Source organism: Aphis gossypii, chromosome 2 (assembly GCF_020184175.1).
Source record: "Aphis gossypii isolate Hap1 chromosome 2, ASM2018417v2, whole genome shotgun sequence".
Lineage (NCBI taxonomy): Eukaryota > Metazoa > Arthropoda > Insecta > Hemiptera > Aphididae > Aphis > Aphis gossypii.
Window position 1 is genome coordinate 15198284 of NC_065531.1, and position 20547 is coordinate 15218830.

The 20547-nt window shown below is 25.5% G+C and overlaps 1 protein-coding gene across 3 annotated transcripts in view; it reads left to right on the forward strand.

Annotated features, from left to right (window-relative positions):
- LOC114120146 (uncharacterized) overlaps window positions 1-20547 on the forward strand; it is a 35216-nt gene that overhangs the window by 2552 nt on the left and 12117 nt on the right. Inside the window, exon 1 of one of the 3 annotated variants that reach the window (XM_050199119.1) lies at window positions 4701-4916. The exons of 1 other annotated variant lie outside the window; for it this stretch is intronic. In XM_050199119.1, coding sequence (XP_050055076.1) covers window positions 4841-4916 — 76 coding nt within the window. In that variant the 5' untranslated portion in view covers window positions 4701-4840. Of the gene's footprint in view, window positions 1-4700; window positions 4917-9050; window positions 9361-20547 lie in introns of those variants that run through there. One more of the 3 variants, XM_050199122.1, reaches the window with a different exon arrangement.

Below are 20547 nucleotides of genomic sequence, written 5' to 3' on the forward strand. Positions count from 1 at the left end.
GTTCATGAAATATTTACCTGTGCTAAAAATGCGTTTTTTGGAGATATTACGGTAAAAACACATCTCATTTTACAACAATTATTATTTTGAGCAGCTGATGCAAATAATCATATAAAAAAGACATAAATAGCCTAAACTCAATAAAAAAGGACAAGAATTTCAACTTACAAAATCGTTGTGTATTTAACATATCTGTTTTATGTTAAAATGATCATGAGTATTATTTTCCATGTGAATTTAATGAAATTCAAATTACCGCAAAATAATATATTAAAAATATAACCTTAAGAAATCTCCTAACCTTATCTAAGATATCACCAATTATTATCTGATTGGGTTATGACTGCAGTCAAACATTTCATGGATATTAAAATAAATATCCCCTTGAACATTTTTTCTGTGACTCAAAGTCTAGTCGACTACAAAGCTAAAGCTATTAAACTTGGCATTTCCAAAATCACCATTTAATTAAACAATAGCTTCAAAGTCAAAACCCCATTTAGAACCACCCACGTCTATTACAATGACAAAATCGTCAAGCTTGCGAGCAAAGCCATGAGCATCTGTTATTTCACCTTTCATTAATTGGTTCATTAAGCGCCGAAACAATTATCTATCGAATCAGTATACAAAATACAACAGTAGTCGCGTTAAATATGTGCACTCTGTTCAAAGGATCGCGTGGCCAACTTTATAGGGTGCGCGAAAAAATTAATCTAAGTTTATTTAATTTGACTCATGCGCCACCGATGGGTCCTCAGTTTCCACTACTTCAATCATACATAATATAGTTTATTAACAAAAATATCTGTATGACTGTATACATCCTAAACACCACAACAGGTCACTGTCCATCAAAGTGTCGAACTCAATCCAACTAAGAACAATACTCTTGAAATATTTAAAAAACATCGTCAGTCCACTATAACCACTATTCACACTTATATTTAAAAAATATTCTTTTTTCAAAATTACGGTAATAATTATCATTAGAACCATCAAACAATTTCTTAAAATAGGTACATGTATTATGTTTCTAATTTCAAATGAAAATTTACATGTTATTAATAGTAGTTTTATAAATTATAATAGACAATAATATTTAGTAATTTAATTTAATTCAATTATTGTGAAATACATTTTTTTTTTTTTTAATTAAAATTAAAAAACGAATGTAGTTTGTTATTAGGTTAATTAGCCTATATTTTGTTAAATACCTACATTTATTACTTATTTATATTTACTTAATCAGTTTTATCGCTAACAAATAATATTTATTTTCTTTCTAGTATATTGATTAAAGTAAACCACTGTGTGTTTTGAAACATTTGAATTTTTTCAATTAAAAACCACTACACCCATCAATTTCATCAAATCTAGAAAATTTAAACGTAGAAATAAAAATGAATCTTTTCGTTATTCTTATGTATATTAAATAAGCATATACCAGTATTATATAACATATAGTATCTAGCATGTATATATGAATTATTCTGTTACGACATAACTACATTAATAAATCCTATATAATATATTGATCTATAAAATTCACTTATTAAACAAAAAAGGTCAGATTTCATTAACTGGACAACGATAAATGCTGCTCAATTATTTGTGTTATAAACTTAGAATACCTATTGCAATTTTTTTTTATAACGATATCACGTTTGATATATAATATCTACTAATCTACTATAATTTAATTTATATTTACAACATTATGTCATACGTCATGGTATTACATAAAAAAGAAAAGAATATTGGATAAGTACCTAATAATTTACCGATAATCATTTCTGTATAATACGTATCTAATTTAGTTTATAAATAATAATGCAGATGAAAAATCAGTCTCATCAAAATATATCACACTTTTTTAATGGCCAAACCTTAATCTACAGTCTACACTACTAGTAAAGTCCATATAATATTATAATAGGTATGTATTATACATTGATACTTACCTACAATTTAATAGTATAATATTATACAGTATTGCAGTATACTTAAACTTAAATTAAGTTGTGTACATATATATTATATAGTGTATGTTCAGTAAATCTACAACGAATGTCACTGATGCTGACGGTTTCATTAAATAATAATAAAAAAATAATTATTATACTGTATAATTTATACATTATGTATCTATATCCTGCACTATTGGTTATAAATATTATTAAAAAAAAAAAAAAACTACAACAATTATAACCAATGATTGCACTATCGCTGTATTCTACTTACATTTACGTATAACGTATGATATTGAAACAACAGGTTTTATCGGTGGTCACTGTACCATTATCGATTGCAAATTGTGGTTAATCCCGCTGTTTGCAATGATTGGAATACCAAGAAACTATGAATTTTAATATTATACTATGATAAGATAAAAAAACCAACACTAAAATATTTTGTCGGTTATTAGAAATAACAAACATTTTATAAAGTGCATAGAGCCACAAAATATAATATTATAACAGTATAACCACTAAGTATACTATAGGATTACATAGCTACTGTATAAGGTATAACGATTAACAAATACGGTCAGAACGCGTAAATTTTAGTGTTTATTTATTTCTAATTTTATGTACGTCGTATAAACTGAAAGTTCAGAGCAAAAAAATTACAAATACCATAATAATAAAACTATATATTTAAACAGCAAAATAGGTGACAAGTATATAAGTAAAACGTTGTTTTTATCTTAAAGGGGGAATGAGCATTTACGTTATAATTTTGCCGATAAGAAAGTGTAAAGGCGTGTCTACACTACAGGTGCGTGATGCTAACCCCCTTTGAAAATGGTTAACGATGACGCATCGTTCATGAATTGGAGTGGGCAACACTTCATAAAACGCGCCCAAAAATAAGGATCCTACTCTTGAACCTACTTCAATGTGAAATCGCCAGAAAATTACCTGTCAAGGGTACGATATATTGAAAATATTTATACACCGTACATGATAGATGGACTTGTGATAGATGCATTAATGGCACTGGGTTTACTTCGATATAGTATAGGTAATATACTGTCATCACACTACACTTGTCGCTGATTTATTTTTACTAATTTAATAAACAATATCCTCCCTTTCACAAGCTTGCTTTTTGGGACAGTTTCATCAAAGTACTTACTATTTGTTTTTTTTTTTTTTTGAAATTTATTTTCATTGAATATTATACATTTTTTACTTACACCGTAATTTATGACGATTCAATAAATAAATAAATACAACTTATTCAATATATTTATCATCAACATTTTTAAAAGACAACTAAACTGAATGGAGTATACAATGTACTCGGTAGATACATTTTTACTGGCCGATCGTGCTCGCATCATATTTTAAATTTCTAATTAAATACCAACATAAATTCTATAATTTTCATTATCAGTTGTATTATTAAGACGAAGGTACAATTAATTAAACTATACCTATTTTAACAATACAGTTAACTTAACTCAACAAAATAGTTTATTCTTGTTTTAAGATTTTTATAATAATAATGTTATACATTGATATTGTATACATTAAGTTTACATAATCCATATTATTAAACCTAGGTCTACCCAAAGTGAGAAGATATCAACAAAAACCAAATTTTCAATTTAAAAATTTACATTGGTTATCATATTTTTGTAGGTATTTCATTATTGCTTTTATTTTATTAGCTTCTAAAAACTGGACTGATTAATTAGAAATAACTGATTAGCTGTTGTTTGACTGTTATTTCTTAAAACTTACAAATCCTTAAAGGAAATAATAGCGTTACAGAACTCAAATAAAAAAACTTTAAAATGAGTAGTCAATTAAAACCATTACTTAATGGATTAAAAAATCTTTTTTGACAGAGTATATTAAAGAAGATTATCTTGAAAAACATTTTAAAGTCGAAATGTTAGAATTTTTATTTTAAACACCATTCATCGTTTAATTGCATTTTTAACTTAATTGTATCGATGTATTAAAAATAAATAACTTAATTCAGCATAAAAAAAAATTAAAAAAGCTTCAGGAAACGAGCCTATTTTAAAGTTTTTTTATCGCATTAAGCAATTTTATCGCTATAACAGTTCCACAGCCTTACTCCTTATTAAAAAATATTGATATTCTTACATGGCAACGTGTACAATAAATTGCATATACTTGTATAGTAAGGGGCTTACTACATTAAAATTATTCTATTAGTTTTAATGAATGTAATAATTTTAATAATAATTTGATTTATTGAAACCCAGTTGATAATAATTAAACGACGTATTAAAACATTAATATTTATACTTGTTGATATTGTAGTTTAATATTATTACGATTTATATAGTTATATCATATTTTAGAAACGATAATATAAATTTAATTATTTACAAAAACGAAATTATTATATTAATATAAAGTAACTAAGAAAATATAATCATAACAATTATCGACGTTCAGTATCTCATATAACTTTTAATCTTACACGCTATACCAGTTGTCGAGATATAAAGAGTCGTATACCTACATTGATTTTATAAAAACTATTAAACTTTATACTCTGATGCGGATTGCTTATCAGTTATCTTCTGTACTGGTTTTTGTTGATTTTACTGTTTTATTTTTACCATTGTAATAACTTTTATCATATCGGTAACAAGTTTTAGAAAATCCAACAGCTTTCGGTTATTTGATTCTAAATTAGTTTTCTGTTGGCAGTCTACGCCCTAACTCCGGATACCTGCAGACTTATTTTTGTGAAATTCTCGTTGAAATGATTGTTTATAACTAAATTACTATACATTTTTTTATTCTTTTAGTAATTTAAAGTAATCAATTAAAATAATTTTAAATTATCTATGGCAACGTTTAAAGAATTAACAGCAGAGTGGGCAAGCATAACTAATAAAGGAAACTTACATTGTACCTTTGCAGGTCAGAATATAATTATTATTTTATTACATTAATACAATTATTTTATTTTATTCTTATTTGGACTATTAATATAATAATCGCATGTATGAATTAAGTGCCACATGGTACATTTTGTTCACAATTTACTTCCATTTAATATTTCAATATAGTCATATGAATCACCAATATGGCAATATATTATTATTAATAAAGTTAATTTACTAAATTTTTTTTTACAGTTTAATCTAATCATTTCTTTGCATTTTTTGTTTTTATCTTTTATATATTGTATGCAAAATAAAATTTGTGGAAACATTTTTTAACAATGAATCTATACTTATAATTTAAGCATGTATTACTAATACCTAAGTATGTTGTTTATTTGGGTAATCTTATAAACTTGTTTAGTTAACCCCATGTACCTAAGTAAATTAATAAAATATTTTTGAAAATTAAACTTTTAGTTTGGTTTTTAAAAAGGTAATCGTAGATCATAGTATTTAGTAAAAATAATCATTTATTTCGAAAATAGTCTTTTAATAAAATAATATTATTTAATAATTGTCCATACTAGCAAAATAATATTTATAATTCAAAACAGTGTTTCAGTGTATAGAACACAAGTTTCTGAATGATACACTGATTTAATTAATTCCAAATAAAATTGATTTTCATATAAAATCAACATTTCTAATTTGATGAAGTTATATTTTTATTATTTTCTGAATACTTAAATTTAAATATGTATAACTTATATCATAATTTATAGTTAAAAGAAAAACAATTTTTTTTTTTAGAAAGTTGAATTAATACGTAATTTTAATTACAACTATTAAACTAGTTTCAAGTATAGCACTTTAGCTGCACGATAAATTAACTATAGGTATTTAGTATTATTTTAATTAATGTCTCCGTTCTGTATAAAATTATGGTTTATGTTTTTTTTTTATAAAAAATATCGAATTTAATATTGTTATTATTAGAATATTATTAAAGTCAATATTTATTACAGACAAGATATTACATTATGTTCATCACAATATTCTTCATTTTCTTTGTTAAATAATTTTTAAATACTTATAAATTGTAAACATTGGGAGTTCCTGAAACATTTTTAACCCAATAATTATAGGTAAATTTAAATAAATTTATATGTTATTTATTAGTTAGACAATAATGGTCTGCTATTTTCAGTGATATCAAATATCTCACTCAATAGTTTAAGTTTCTTAATATTATTTTAAAGCTATAATCTATTAATTAAAACTTCATTGTAATATTTATTAGAATAGATTTTGCATGAGGTACCTATTAGTCATTATCGTTTCATTATAATAGTCTTATAAGAGTCGACGTGTTAGTAAAGCACTTATAAAAGTATTAACAAATATTATAATGCCATATACTTGCGATCAAAGTAAATATCTTCTTTAATTTTAATTAAATTAATTTACGATATTGTATTAGTATTTTCAAATAATGTTACCTACATTGTTTTATTTTGATTTCACTGTTAATATTTGAGTATTTTTTTCTAAAATGTATTTAAGAACAGCGAAATGCTAAATAATTTCAATACTTAAGTTATTTTAAAAATATAGTTTATACCTAGTGTTTATACTGCATTCAGTTTCTACTTACATTTTGGCTTTTAAAAAGTTTATTTATACCTAGTGATTTAAATTTTATTATTAGACTATAGTATATTTTATTATAATAGTCTAACATCATACCTTCATTTCAAGTTATTAAAAATTAAACTGAGAGTTTAATATAACCTATAATAATATCAAAAAAAATTATTTACATTTTAGAGTTTAAAAATGTATATTAATGGTTAGGTATTTCATAATTCTTAACATACTAATTATGAAAAATAACACTAATTATAAACTAATAGACAATTAATGTTTTAGGATATATTTTAAATATAAAACTAGTTTTAAGTTCGGAACTCATTTGAAAACAGTGATGTATAAAAACATATTATATATATATTAATATTTACATTTAACTTTAGTATACCTACTTCTTATTTTATATTGATATAATATTAAATAGGTATATAATTATATAATAGTCTTAATATTATAGAAGTCATACTCCAATAATCAGTTCCATAATCCATCTTGAATGAGATTAAAATCTGGTCATTATTTTTAATTGTGATACCTACGCATTGCATTATTATTTATTACATATTATATGTTAGTCGCTAGACTGCTAGAGTATGCAAAATACTTTGAAGAGGTATGTTAAAAATAAAAAGACAATAGGCCTGATTATACTACACCAAGTTTGTAGAAAGTATGACCCTATGTCGGAGAAAGGCATAAGTTACCGGCCATTTTAAACTCTAGTCTGATCTATATCAAATTGCTAGGTTTTTTCATTCAAATCGCCGTGAAAGCTAAATCAAACGGAACAGACTGAACGAAATTTACTTTTGCATTAGGTAATCGTCGTGAATTAAAAGCAACGACGTTTCCTATGGTTTTACGAGTTTGATTTTTTTCAAATTGCTGGTTGTTTTTCTACAAATTATACGTGTTTATATCTTTAGTAGAAATTTTAAAACGTGGCCAAGTGGTAAGTCTTGTTAGTTTATGTTCACTTTGTCGATACATTTTTTATCATATAATTCATATATACCTACTTCGAATGTTATACATTCGTAGAATAGATACTGCAAGGCACATAATATAACGGTCCGCCGATAATACAATTAATTAATATTATACATTATTATATGTGTATTAATGGGAGCAACTATCACCTCGGGTAAAAAGTATAAAAATAATAAAAGTCAAACTCGTCCATCCATTGTTATCTTTGGCAAAAAATATTTTGAGGTCGTCTTTCAAGATTCTATTTGCCTTCTCGCCTCGGAGTACAAAATATGTATTTGCGGGCATTAAAAAGTATTTATTAATTACATATTACTCTATATTAAGCGATGAGAAATTTATTTACGTCTATCATCACACTACAGACTACTTGAACGATAAGTGTTTTATAAGGTAGCGTGGGATACTCATCTATTAAATTTCTCCTCGAATAAACAAAGAAATATTAATACACATTTGATCCCTTAAGTATTTATGTGGGCGTCCATAAACCATTAATTACACGGAATAATTAAAAACGTTAAGTCTAAATTTAAAAGTAAAATTATTATATTTTTCGTGGTTATGCAACTAACATGCTATAACAATATGCAAGCTTGAAATTATCCCCGTATAAAACTCCACCATTTATATTTTATTTAAAATAACATGAATAATATTTAATAATTTTTTTCCCAGAAATAAATTTTTTGAAACTCATCACAAAATTAATTATTATCATACATTACGTATTTCATTACATATTGTTTATGCTTTTTATAAAATTATATTAACCATCACAAATTAAATTTTAAAATATTTTTAATAATTAGCAACAAAATGTTTCTAACGTATATCTATAATTAATAGTGAATACTAATGAGTAATAACGTATATCTACGCAATATGTTAAATTACAAACGTTATAATAAAAAAATATATATAGGTAGGTATATCGCTTTCCATCATTTACGTAACTTGACTAGTTAAAAGGTTCCAATATTATTTTGCCTACAAAGCCAATTGAATTATTTTAAGTTTTTTAGCATACAATTTGGTAAACTTTGTAAGTTAACATGAGACATGATGTAGTAATGTAGTACTATATAAGTACACACATAATAATATAGTACATTAGTACATACTCATCAAATATTAGACAGTGTAATGGTATTAAAAATCAATTAACCTCAGTATAATTTTTTTCTCCCGAAAATATTTAATGATGTTTACGTATGTGTACAAAAACGTTGGCGGTATTCTATTTTGAAAATGATTTATTTTTCTTTTGTTAATATACGCATTTTCCGCGTTTTCATTTTCAATGCCAAAATAGAATGAAAATTAAAAACGAAATTGTCCGCACTTAAGTAATATTTAACGAGGTAATTCATGACGATCGGCTTCTGCTTATTGCTTATAATATAACATTATTGCTTGGTCAGGTCTGTAAACGAGTTGTATATACGAAATATTATACGTTTGCCTTGAACATAATCGCGTGCGTATGGGCTCGCATGTGGCCAGGTTATCAATACTTATAATAGTTGAAATTCAGTCTTGATCGCGATGCAGCGTAGCAAGGGTCGACACAAAGCGGTAGACGTTTATTTAATGCAATAATACAATAACGACGTGATTTTTTATTTATTTTTATAAGTATTCTCATTGAATTCTATTCGTTAAACGGCCGAATTTCGTTCGTGTTTAAATTATTAGTATTCACTGTTTAGCATATAATAATAGTACACATTATTATATAGTATTATATTGTTTGACAAGTAATAATAATATCATGCAACGAGTTCGGCACCGGTGTCTCAGCATGGAATTTGAAGATTCGTTTTGTGTTCTAAACGGTAAGCCTGAATCAATGAAAAGTTTACGTCAAGATAAATAAGTATATAATATAATATATATATATGAAAACGGTCGTGACTACTTTTACTTTCGGTCAAACTAATGCATCTATAGGTTAATAAAAATATAATAATGCATAAATATTGTTTGAGGCTAAACACGATTTGGAAGTTTCTAACTGGTTCGTTTGTCTTATGTCAAAGTTTTTTGCGTGGTTTCCTTTACCGTTATTTGGGAATATGTTATATATATGTATATAAATCAAATGTTGCCCTTCCGTTGAAACTCGAGCAATATTAAATATTAATAAAAATATTAAACCATTTATTTATTATCGGCCCGGAGAAATGGAAAGCACAATTCAACCGTTTATAATGTACAGCAGACTGTTATGTCATAAACGGAAGACAGTAATTAGTTTGAAAAAATATAATTATTACTCACGATCAATATAAACGTTATACTATTATCATTTAATATAATTTACTATCATTATTATCATTTAATGTTCAATCGCTTTTTTTTATGTATTCATAAGTATTGATAATTATATATTTTAATGTTCCTCTTTTCTGTAGAATCTTAAAACTCACAATACTAACAAGTAAAATGCACGGACAGTCTGTATTTTTTGTATTACATTTACAAAATACATATTAATGAATAATTAAATAGAAACAATTAAATTGATATTCAAAAATGTATAACATAATAATATTATGTGATATATTTTATATAATAATAATACTATTTAGTAATGATTTAAAATTTAAATATTAAATTTGCTTTGAGTACCTACACATAAGTTGAACAATAATTTATCTAATTGGGACATATTGAGATAAAATATAACGTACGAGAATATGAACGTTTTAAACTTTTAAGATTAAATTCCAAAGTTTAAATAATTTCATTTTGAATATCATTAAAACCATTCTACGATAATAATATATTTTTTCCAACTATTTTTACATATAATTTATACGTTAAAACTAACACCGTTAGATTTCTGCTTTAAAATAGTTAATAATATGCCCAAGCCTATTCATAATAATCATAATGTTCAAAATATCAAACACTAACCCTGGAATCTTATAATGTTATGTATATAGGTATTAAAACACGATGCACCTAAATTAATTATACTGCAATATTGCAATATTGTTTACGTCGAGTATTTTTTATTTTCATTGATAATATTTTCCACACAGTATTATACTCGAATGAGGCTAATTTAAAAGTGCCGTAAGAATTAATTTTGTACAGTTACTTGGGTACGATGTGAATTTGTGCCAACTTAATAATTTGCCTTATTCAAAGGTGAAATATGTCGAGTTTAATAATCAGTTATTGTCCCATTATTAATGTTATTATTGAAAGGTGAAGATTCTACGTAACCCATTGTACGTCATTAATTCTTTAATAATGTGAACGTTAAAAATATGAATTCTCAATTATTCCACAGACCCACAGGTAAACTAAAATGGTATTCGTCACTCGGGTTAACTATTTTGCATGTTCGTGTGCTCTTTCACATCATTTTTAATGTAATAGTTCGTTACCTTCGTTAATTCTGCAGGACTCATTTTTTAGTAAACAAAAATCCGATGTATGCACATTATACAGATAAAAACATAGAAGATTTTAGTATTTTTTTTATTAAATCTGATATTCTGATAATAGAAAATTGATTAAATAATGACAGCTTATACATCAATTGTTCACAATGATATCGACATTTTAAATAAGTTCAATAATAATTACTACACATTTTATTTTATTGGTCTCTAATACACTGAATTGTAGATACTTGTTATCGGATTACCAATGACGTATAATATTTTATCAAGACATAAATCGGTCTATTAAAAAAAAAAAAAAAAAATGACTTATTTAAATTTAACACCACCTAATCTAATGGTTTAGATATATACTAGATTGATATTTAATAAGTCAAGACTTAGATTTGTAACTATATAAACTTAAAACTGATGTTTACGTGATACTTTCCTTAACTCGTATTGTAATAATCGTAATAAAATGTAGTGTGATCATCTTCCTATCCTATTTCAAGGTTTCGTCTTCCATGCATACAGGCTCTATAAAGTATTTCAAACTGTGTCATGGATATTGAATTCTAGTTGGTTTTGTTCTTTTGGATTGTACGTTACACACACGCGTAGTTGATGTGCACAACATTTGTTTCATGTCAATTGTTTTTCGAAAATTGGGATTCGATCAATTGCATCATTCCATCGTAATAATGTGTACCTACAGCGTGTAAGCACTGTAAGCCTATATGGTACTTAAAGTGATTCACTTCGGTTTCGAGTTCGCTGAACAAAACCAGTTGTTTTATTTTTACTTTCAAACGTATGCGTATACCTTAACTTCCTTGACAAGAGAACCGGTTCCTCGTTATATTAACATTGCAAATGCAATATTGTTAGTTTTATGTTACAACAAAGGGGATAACATATAGTTTATGTGTATATATGGTATAAATAAAAAACAAAAATAAGGCAAGTAATAAATCTATGACATAACTTGATCAAAACTAATAACGATAAAATCAGTAACCGCCGTTCAAAGGATTTTTAAAACGTAGTTATGTACTATATGGTGTATATAGATATATAGTATATACTATATATACGTGAGTGCCTGAAGTATCTATCTCTTACAAAAAATATTAAATATAATTGGTTTACCACTTGAATAAATTAAAAATATTTTACGTTCTTAAATAAAACCTTAATAAATAATGATAATTCAACATCTAGAATTTTTTTTTTATAATTTGTATAATTATATTAAGTTCCTAGATAATAGTATAATGAATAAAATAATAATGATAAAATATACAGGTCTTTGGAAACCTTTATATAATAGTGTATACAATAAAACTGTAGGTCAAAATACTTCAAGTTTAGTTAAAAGAATAATATAAGCTTTTTGGTTGATAAACGAAGGCAATCAGATAAAATTATTAGTATATGAATCGTTTTATTATTTTACTGTGGGATAAAAAAACTATTAGGTTCGAGTGTTTTTTTCATCTATTTAGAACATTTAAATAATAATAATTATTGCAACTATATATGATATATTTTTGTCCAACTACGTAGATTGTAGATAAATATGTAATTTAAGATGCAGTGATCAGTACTCCGAATATGATAATTGGGAAAATAATAGTTTATACTCGTAATATAATATGTATAATATTTATTTATACATTATTCCATATAATATTCAAGTAAATTTTTCTAAAGGCTAAAGTTAAAATGTTTCAAAATAGGTCACGATTTAAAACTTGAGTAATTTATCATAAATAAGATGAGTTCTTAAAGAAAATGAAGTAGGTAAATTAAATTACGAAAAGTTAGTGAAGGAATTTTTCAATAAAATAACTGATTCGAGTAACATTTAACAATTTAGTTAAATACAAAACGCGGTGATCGAAAAATAATATATTGTTTTTTTATATATACCATAATATTTATAAATTATTAGTCCCTATACCTTTGTACATAGATTTATTTTTGTTTTATTTTTAAGTATTTCTTAATTTAACAGTTTTTGAGAGATAATTATGAAATACCATTGCTTTATATTTTACGTGTATTTCTTTACACCCAATCATCAATGTGTCTCCAGATTCTTTAAATTGATCCGTAGTCGGTCTGTGTCATATCCTGTGTGGTAAAAGTGAACAAAAAAAGTCAATCTATAACCTTGAACGAAGGTTAAGCATATTTCCTACTTCTATCGTGTACTTACACTTTCTATACATCGTAAAGAATTCTAACAGACTATGCAACTAAACATTGATCATACCCTACTATACAAAATAATAGTACCTATAATATACAATACAACTGCATTTAATAAAATCGTATTATACAATATAATAAAATGTAATATATAATAACGAATTTCACACACACACACAGATAAATATGATATATATATTATATATATCATACATACAACTAAATGTGTATCAAAATTTGAATCAAAATGAATAAAACATATAATATTTAACATCACATAATTAAAAATGATTAGTATACTTACTACTAAACTACAACAATTAATCATAATTCTATATTTCTAGTTCACTTATTTTTATTATTTCTCCATGGATTATAGTAATTGATTTTGATATAGTCTCATATGCAATAGGTATGCATGTATAAATTAAGTAAGATGTTCATCAACCATGTTTTGAAAACAATCATGTGATTATTAATCATCAAATGACCCACGAACCATGACCAATATATCTTATATTTATCATGCAATAGCCAATAAGTAACAATTATTGACTCGTGCAAAACTAACTGAAGCCATCAAAAAGTTATGTTAAGAAAAATAAAATATACTAGGTATTATTTCAAAATTAACAATAAGCGTACAACCCAGTTCAATAAAAAAAATGTAGACATTTGAATAACAACTTTGAATAATTTTACAATACAACCAAACAATATTAGTTGACGATTTAATAAAACCTTCGCTATCCAATTAATTTTTTCTATTTCAATTTTGCAATCACGTTTTTTCACTTCAAAAAAATACAGGTAATATTTATACTAACAACAAATAGTTGTAGCATTCATAGCTATAAAAAATCTAATATTATTGGTCATCTCAAACTAATGATATATTTTTAAGAAAAAAAATCATGTTTATAGAGTACCTAAAACCATAATGTATGATTTGGTAAACTTGGATGCTGAAAATAAGTTGAAAAAAATTTTTTTAACTAACAACTAACTTATTATATTAAATAAAACTTTTGATAAAAATATTAGGTGTTTGCTTTTATATTCTTAATCATTATACTTAGATCGGAAATCGACTAATAAAGTTCGTATTTTATAAAAATATAAAATGTTATAATACCTATTATATATTAAAGGCAAAATATATATTTAAGTTTTGAACTTATACTTAAAAATGTTCGACTTTTGGCAAAAACAATTGAGAATATTTTAATTAAAACAAAACGGAAACGATAAATAAAATTATAACAGGTATAGGCTTATAGAATCAAAAATACTTGACCGATTTTGATAATTCGAGGAAGATTAAGATAATATTATATTGAACTTGTTATTTTAGAGCCGTTTACTCGCAATTAATTTTATTAAAAACATAACTATATATTCGTTTATTTCTGCTTCATATTGGTTACATGCACGTTAGGAAAAAATTATTACTATTATTACTATCTGCCACAGGTGGGATGCTCATCTCGATTTCATTCATCCCCAGGAAACGTCGGGTTAGCTAGTTCTGTATAAAATCAAACATTGTTGTCTTATGATTTCGATTTTAAATTTGAGATTTGAACTTTGAAGACCATTATTCTATACTATCTGTACATATTTGAAAATACAAATTTAAGTAGGTAGCTAAGTCTCGTCTCTTACAACTCCATTTAGTATATGAACGCAACAACGGCATGTTGAAAATAACGGTTTAAAAATTTTAAAAACTCTCATATCTGTATTCTGTTTTATACTTTGTATGATATACGTATATGGTTATATATGATATGCTTATTATTGATATCTAAAAAATTGCGTGCATATAGTTAACTATTGGACTTTAATTAATTTGTGTTGTATTTCTACTTATACGCACATCAACAACAGTTAGCGATTGAATAATCGAGAAAAAATAACTAATTGTCTGTGATTGCAGTCCAACCGTCAAATCATAATTAAGTATTGTCGATTCATCTTGATACCTATACTTCCTGCTTGAACGGTATTTGAGATAACACATAAGTAGTTAAACAAATGAACGCTAAACTGTTAGGTAAATTTAAATTATATACACTACGAAGTTCTTAATGAGAACTTTAAAGGAATATACAATATGCATTTAATTTCACTATATACCTAGATAATATAATAAATTTACTTTGCAAATAAAATGTATCATATATATATATATATTATTTCTTATGTAACTAAGATAGTTATCTCCAAATTCGGATTTCCTGTTTCGTTAGGGTTAGACTATATCTTAATATAATTATTTTCTTGTTATACATTTTACGCGTATATATGTATAGATAATATATATTTTGCACGAATACCTTCACTTTTCTAATATATCACATTTTGATTTTGAAACAATGGCTTAAAATTTCCCAGTCGTGAGCCACCTTTATCTACAATATAAGCATTCAATACAACATTTTTTATTATAATTATTAAAGTATTGCTTCATGAGTGAGATTTTTCTTCGTGCATCATAATAACCAAGTGGTTATGATTGTTACTTCAGCGTATATATTGACTATACAACAAGTAAAAGAAATACTTTCCATACGCAAATTGCTCAAGGGGGAATCTCGATAGTTCGATGCACTTTGCGAACAAGACTTGTTATAAAATAATGGACTATGTGTGTCTTCGAGTCTTCCACACTCTGGAGATAATTCTTAAGTTGTATTTACATACTTAGGATTCGTTACGAAACGACGAATATGCCGTATAGCTGTAGCATTTACCTACTAATGCGTGCTGACAATATTATAATGAGTATTTGTTTTTCGACAACATAGTGTATTAGTGTAATGTTTTAAACATTGCTTTTTGTCTTAAATATACATAATGTTGACGATATCATGTGAATGGAATGTATGGCAACTTGTTATTCTTTTCAAATCGGTATTTACTGGAAATTATTTTCCATTCAAAAAATTATGGCATCCGTTCGAAAGCCAAAAGCTCGAGTTATTTTAACGTATTACAAAATACAGTAACGGGTATTTCAGAAAACTTTAAATCCTTAAATGTATATTACTATATACTTATATTTTTAATACTGGTTAAAAAAAAATAAAAATATTGTATAAGCTAAACATCTTTAAAAATCATCGCTAGATTGAAGATATAATAGATTACCATGTGTATGATTATAGTATAAGTATCTGCGGGTATTCTTGTCTCACATATTCTTTGTACTCAAAAATATGAAAGATATTTATTATATCCACATGAGTTTATATAATCGTATGTGTTAATTTCATAGTTATTATTGGTTATCGATGACGTATTAAAAAATAAAACAAACAATAATCATTGTAATTGACATGTATAAGAATAGTAATTTTACAGAATTTAAAATACCAACAGGCCATTTGTTCAGTAAATATAAATCCCATCGTAAAAATCTTCAATTCGTGTTTACACGTGATAAAATTATGAAAAAAATGAATGTTTATTATCGGGTTACCTGCTTCATTGTTTGGAAATAGGAAGTGAAAAATATAAAATAAGAATGCACATTTCCGGATAAATATTACGATTAAAAAACATAACCATAATTTTATATGTGAAATTCATTTCTTAATTTCGTTTTCTGTTCAAGATTTAATAATTTACTATCTATAATATTGCAGATTTGCATAAATAGAAGTAGCTAAGTTCTATTCGCCATAAACGATTTAATTTTAACATTTTGTATAAGAGTAGATAAGATATAATTTTTGAGAAATGCTGTAACCGTGTTTGTGTTTTGGTGTATAGTATTTTGCAAATACTATGTTGCGTATTCAATTCATTCATGGTTTTATTTATTTTATGTTTTAATATGTTTATTATTTATTATTAATTCTATTTTTATCTCGTATAAATAAATAAATTAACTACAAACTAGACAGTAACATGTCAATATACCAAGCCATCCGGTTTTTAGTTGGTACTAATTTTTATTGATAACCACTAAATATAGCTACACTATAATCAATTAATCTAAATGATTTGATATTTATTCACTGTATTAATAAAATATACAAGTGTTAAAAAATTATCAATCTTTAATTAATCATTAATAATCCTAGCTACTTTACACATCCGATTAATATATTTCTATGGAAAAAAACTAGTGTATTATTATACTGCAATAAATTTAATACTTAATTATTTTGTGTACATATAGTTATGACTTGAAAACTAATTACTAATTAGTAACTACTTTATAATGTATACATCATTTTTGATCAAATCAATAACTAGGTATTATTATTCTACTCATACTTTTAATACTATAAATATAGGTAGGTATTACATATACCATTTGATAATATCTGATGATGAGTAATAACTACCTATACAACTATAATAAACAATTACCTACAAATAATTATTTGTAGACATAAGCGTGTTTAATGTTTGATTGATAAATTTAAATTTACTTAAAACATACATATTTATTTTATTTTCTTATGTATCTATTGTATCCGGAATAATATGTATATTTTATACTGTAAACACACATCTACTTGATTAAATATTGTAAATTGTTCAATATTACCTATATCTTTAATGACATAATTTATGGTAGGTATATATTGTGTATTTGACATATTACAGTGTTGAAATTTCAGTGGATATATTTATCTCATATATAAGCCATAGCCCATAACTATATAAAACATACTAACCACGCCCATGTGTGCTCTATTTCTTAAACATAATAATCTCCACTGTACCATATGGTGTCAAATATTTTACATTTCATTCAACTGCACCCTTTAAATTATGTTTATACGTATTTAAGTATTATTCAGGCAAAAGGTTTGAATATTCATGACACAGCGTGTCACTATACACATACATATAATGTAATTAGTATCTCACGGCCTAAATAAAACAAAAAAACGTCTAATTTTAAGTTGGAATGATTCACAGAATGCACTACATTTATGAGTGTGTATTTGTAACAATGAAACATTATAAGTTTAGAAAATATAGTTTGTATCCTATATGTTTTAAATTTGTAATATTTATTAATATTTTCCATATTTTAGTCACGACTAATCTTGACTGAATGAATAGTGTTTAATGATAATCTAATAAAGTATAGTAAATATTAGAATATTTGAACGACCTAAACGTTAAATGTTAAAGAGCATAGTAAAATTAACAATACTTGTGAACAAGCAGTATACGGTATACCCGATATTTCCGAAATATTACAACTGAATAGGTTTCAATAATGACAATAGAGAACTTGTTATGATTCTTACTTGTACACTGTACAGCAATGGATACCTATTTGTAACATGTTTTTATATGAAATATTATCCACCTCAACAATGCTTGAAATAAACACCTTTAAACACCTTAACTAAAATACTGAACCAACATAATACTTTAAGAACGATAGTATTTAAAAAAAATTAATATTATTTTGTTATTCCGTCCCATATCTGTTTGTTATGTGCATTATTGTCAATACTAACGTATCTAAAATAATTATTCAAATATCAGCTGAATAAAGCTTGGTTGTTTTTTCAACTATTTACTCAGTTATAGTATCTCGCTTCGTATTATGGAAACAAAATACAAAATGGTTGACACTTTTGACAATGTCAAAATGTTTCGTGATAATGTATAAATTATACACAAATACATAGATCAAAGCATCAAAATCAAAACTTAAATGTTACGCATATAATAATAGAAATTTGAAACGTGTATGTTATGTAATATTTATAATTTAATTTTTTTTTTTTTTTTAATTTAAATATTTAGAAAATTTAAAACCTGGTGGCTGGTCGTGCACTAGCAATTAACAAAACATAACAGGCACGACATCTATATAGAGTACTTCATATACTGGTTTGCCAGTAATTCTGCGACAGTGTTATGAATTATGATTAGTGATGCCATCTCGAATCAGCTTTTTGTGTTTTCCGACAAAACAAGTTGTAAAAAAAGAAAAAAGATAAAATGACATAATTATAATTATAAAGATATTTATTTTGACGACCATATAGGTAAAATATGCCATGTTTAGATATATAGGTATACATTTAGTTGTATATATATATATATATATATATATATATAAGTTATAGCTGATATAACAAAAAGTAAAACGTGCGAATTCTATATCTCTCGCATCGTAGTTATATGTTCACGATACTACGCAGCCATATGTGCCTACAACAGAAATATTATAATGTTAACAATAATAATATTAATTATTATAACTACCTCTCTATACCTTTAACTCTGCGGTCTCTACGTGTCTAAGTGTCGAAGCACCGTTCGTGTATATAGTTAAACGAGAGTTCATAGCACTTTAAGCGTAATTATTTACAATATTATTAGTATATATTATTTTCTACCGCTTTCTTGAGAGTTAAAACACATGCCGCTGGTATAATATAAATATACATACCTACAATGAACACTACAGACGATTTCGTAACGTCCGCGAGGATCCAAGTGCGCCACGGCGGGTTTCCCCTTCCCCACGGCCCAGTTAGTGCATAGTTAATTAACGGCAAACATGACCGCGAGATATTATTACGATGAATGGACCTCGGAAGCGTATATACAGCGTGAATGTGAGATCGTACGTATAATTTTTTCGCGCTCAATTTTTTCAGACGGAAGAATTTGCTAATACCTAATTACATTTCTGGCAGTGCTTTTAATTTTGATAAAAAAAAAAAAAAATGAGTTTTTATTTAGATATATTTTTTGTAAACATAGGTACGCAATGAAGTTTAATTTATTTACTCTTGAATATTAGTGTAATAAATAATAATTAATAAATAAAAAATATTTATTTTTATAATTTTTTAGTTAATTAGTTCAGGTGGGTATTGAGAAGAGAGTATAGATATGTATAGATATTAGATATAGATAAATTTATGTTAATAATTATCCGTATCTATACCTTAAAGGGGAGGGCTAAGATTTGATATTAATATACATATTATACTAAAATAATTATCGTGACGTGAGCCCGTAACTTATATTATATAATACAATATTAATAAATATTTTCAGACCTAACTTACCAAAATTGAACATTATGATATTATTTTATAGTTTATAGGTAATGTCGATGATTTATTGTTTAAACAACTTTCTCAGGTGGTCGATTTAAAATGGGGTGGCAATATATTTTATGAATGAAAATTGAAAAATGCAATCCAATTATTTGTTTTTGAAGTATAGGAACTGAAATATATATACAAATATTTTTTATTTAATAATAGATCTTAATAATTTATTAATCACCTAAATGATCACATAAATAATTACAATATAATGGCCCAAATCGTCACTCAAGATATCTTCTTAACGGTGAAGTTAGAGTACTAATATAAACAAAATAGACATTTGTATACATTATTCCTA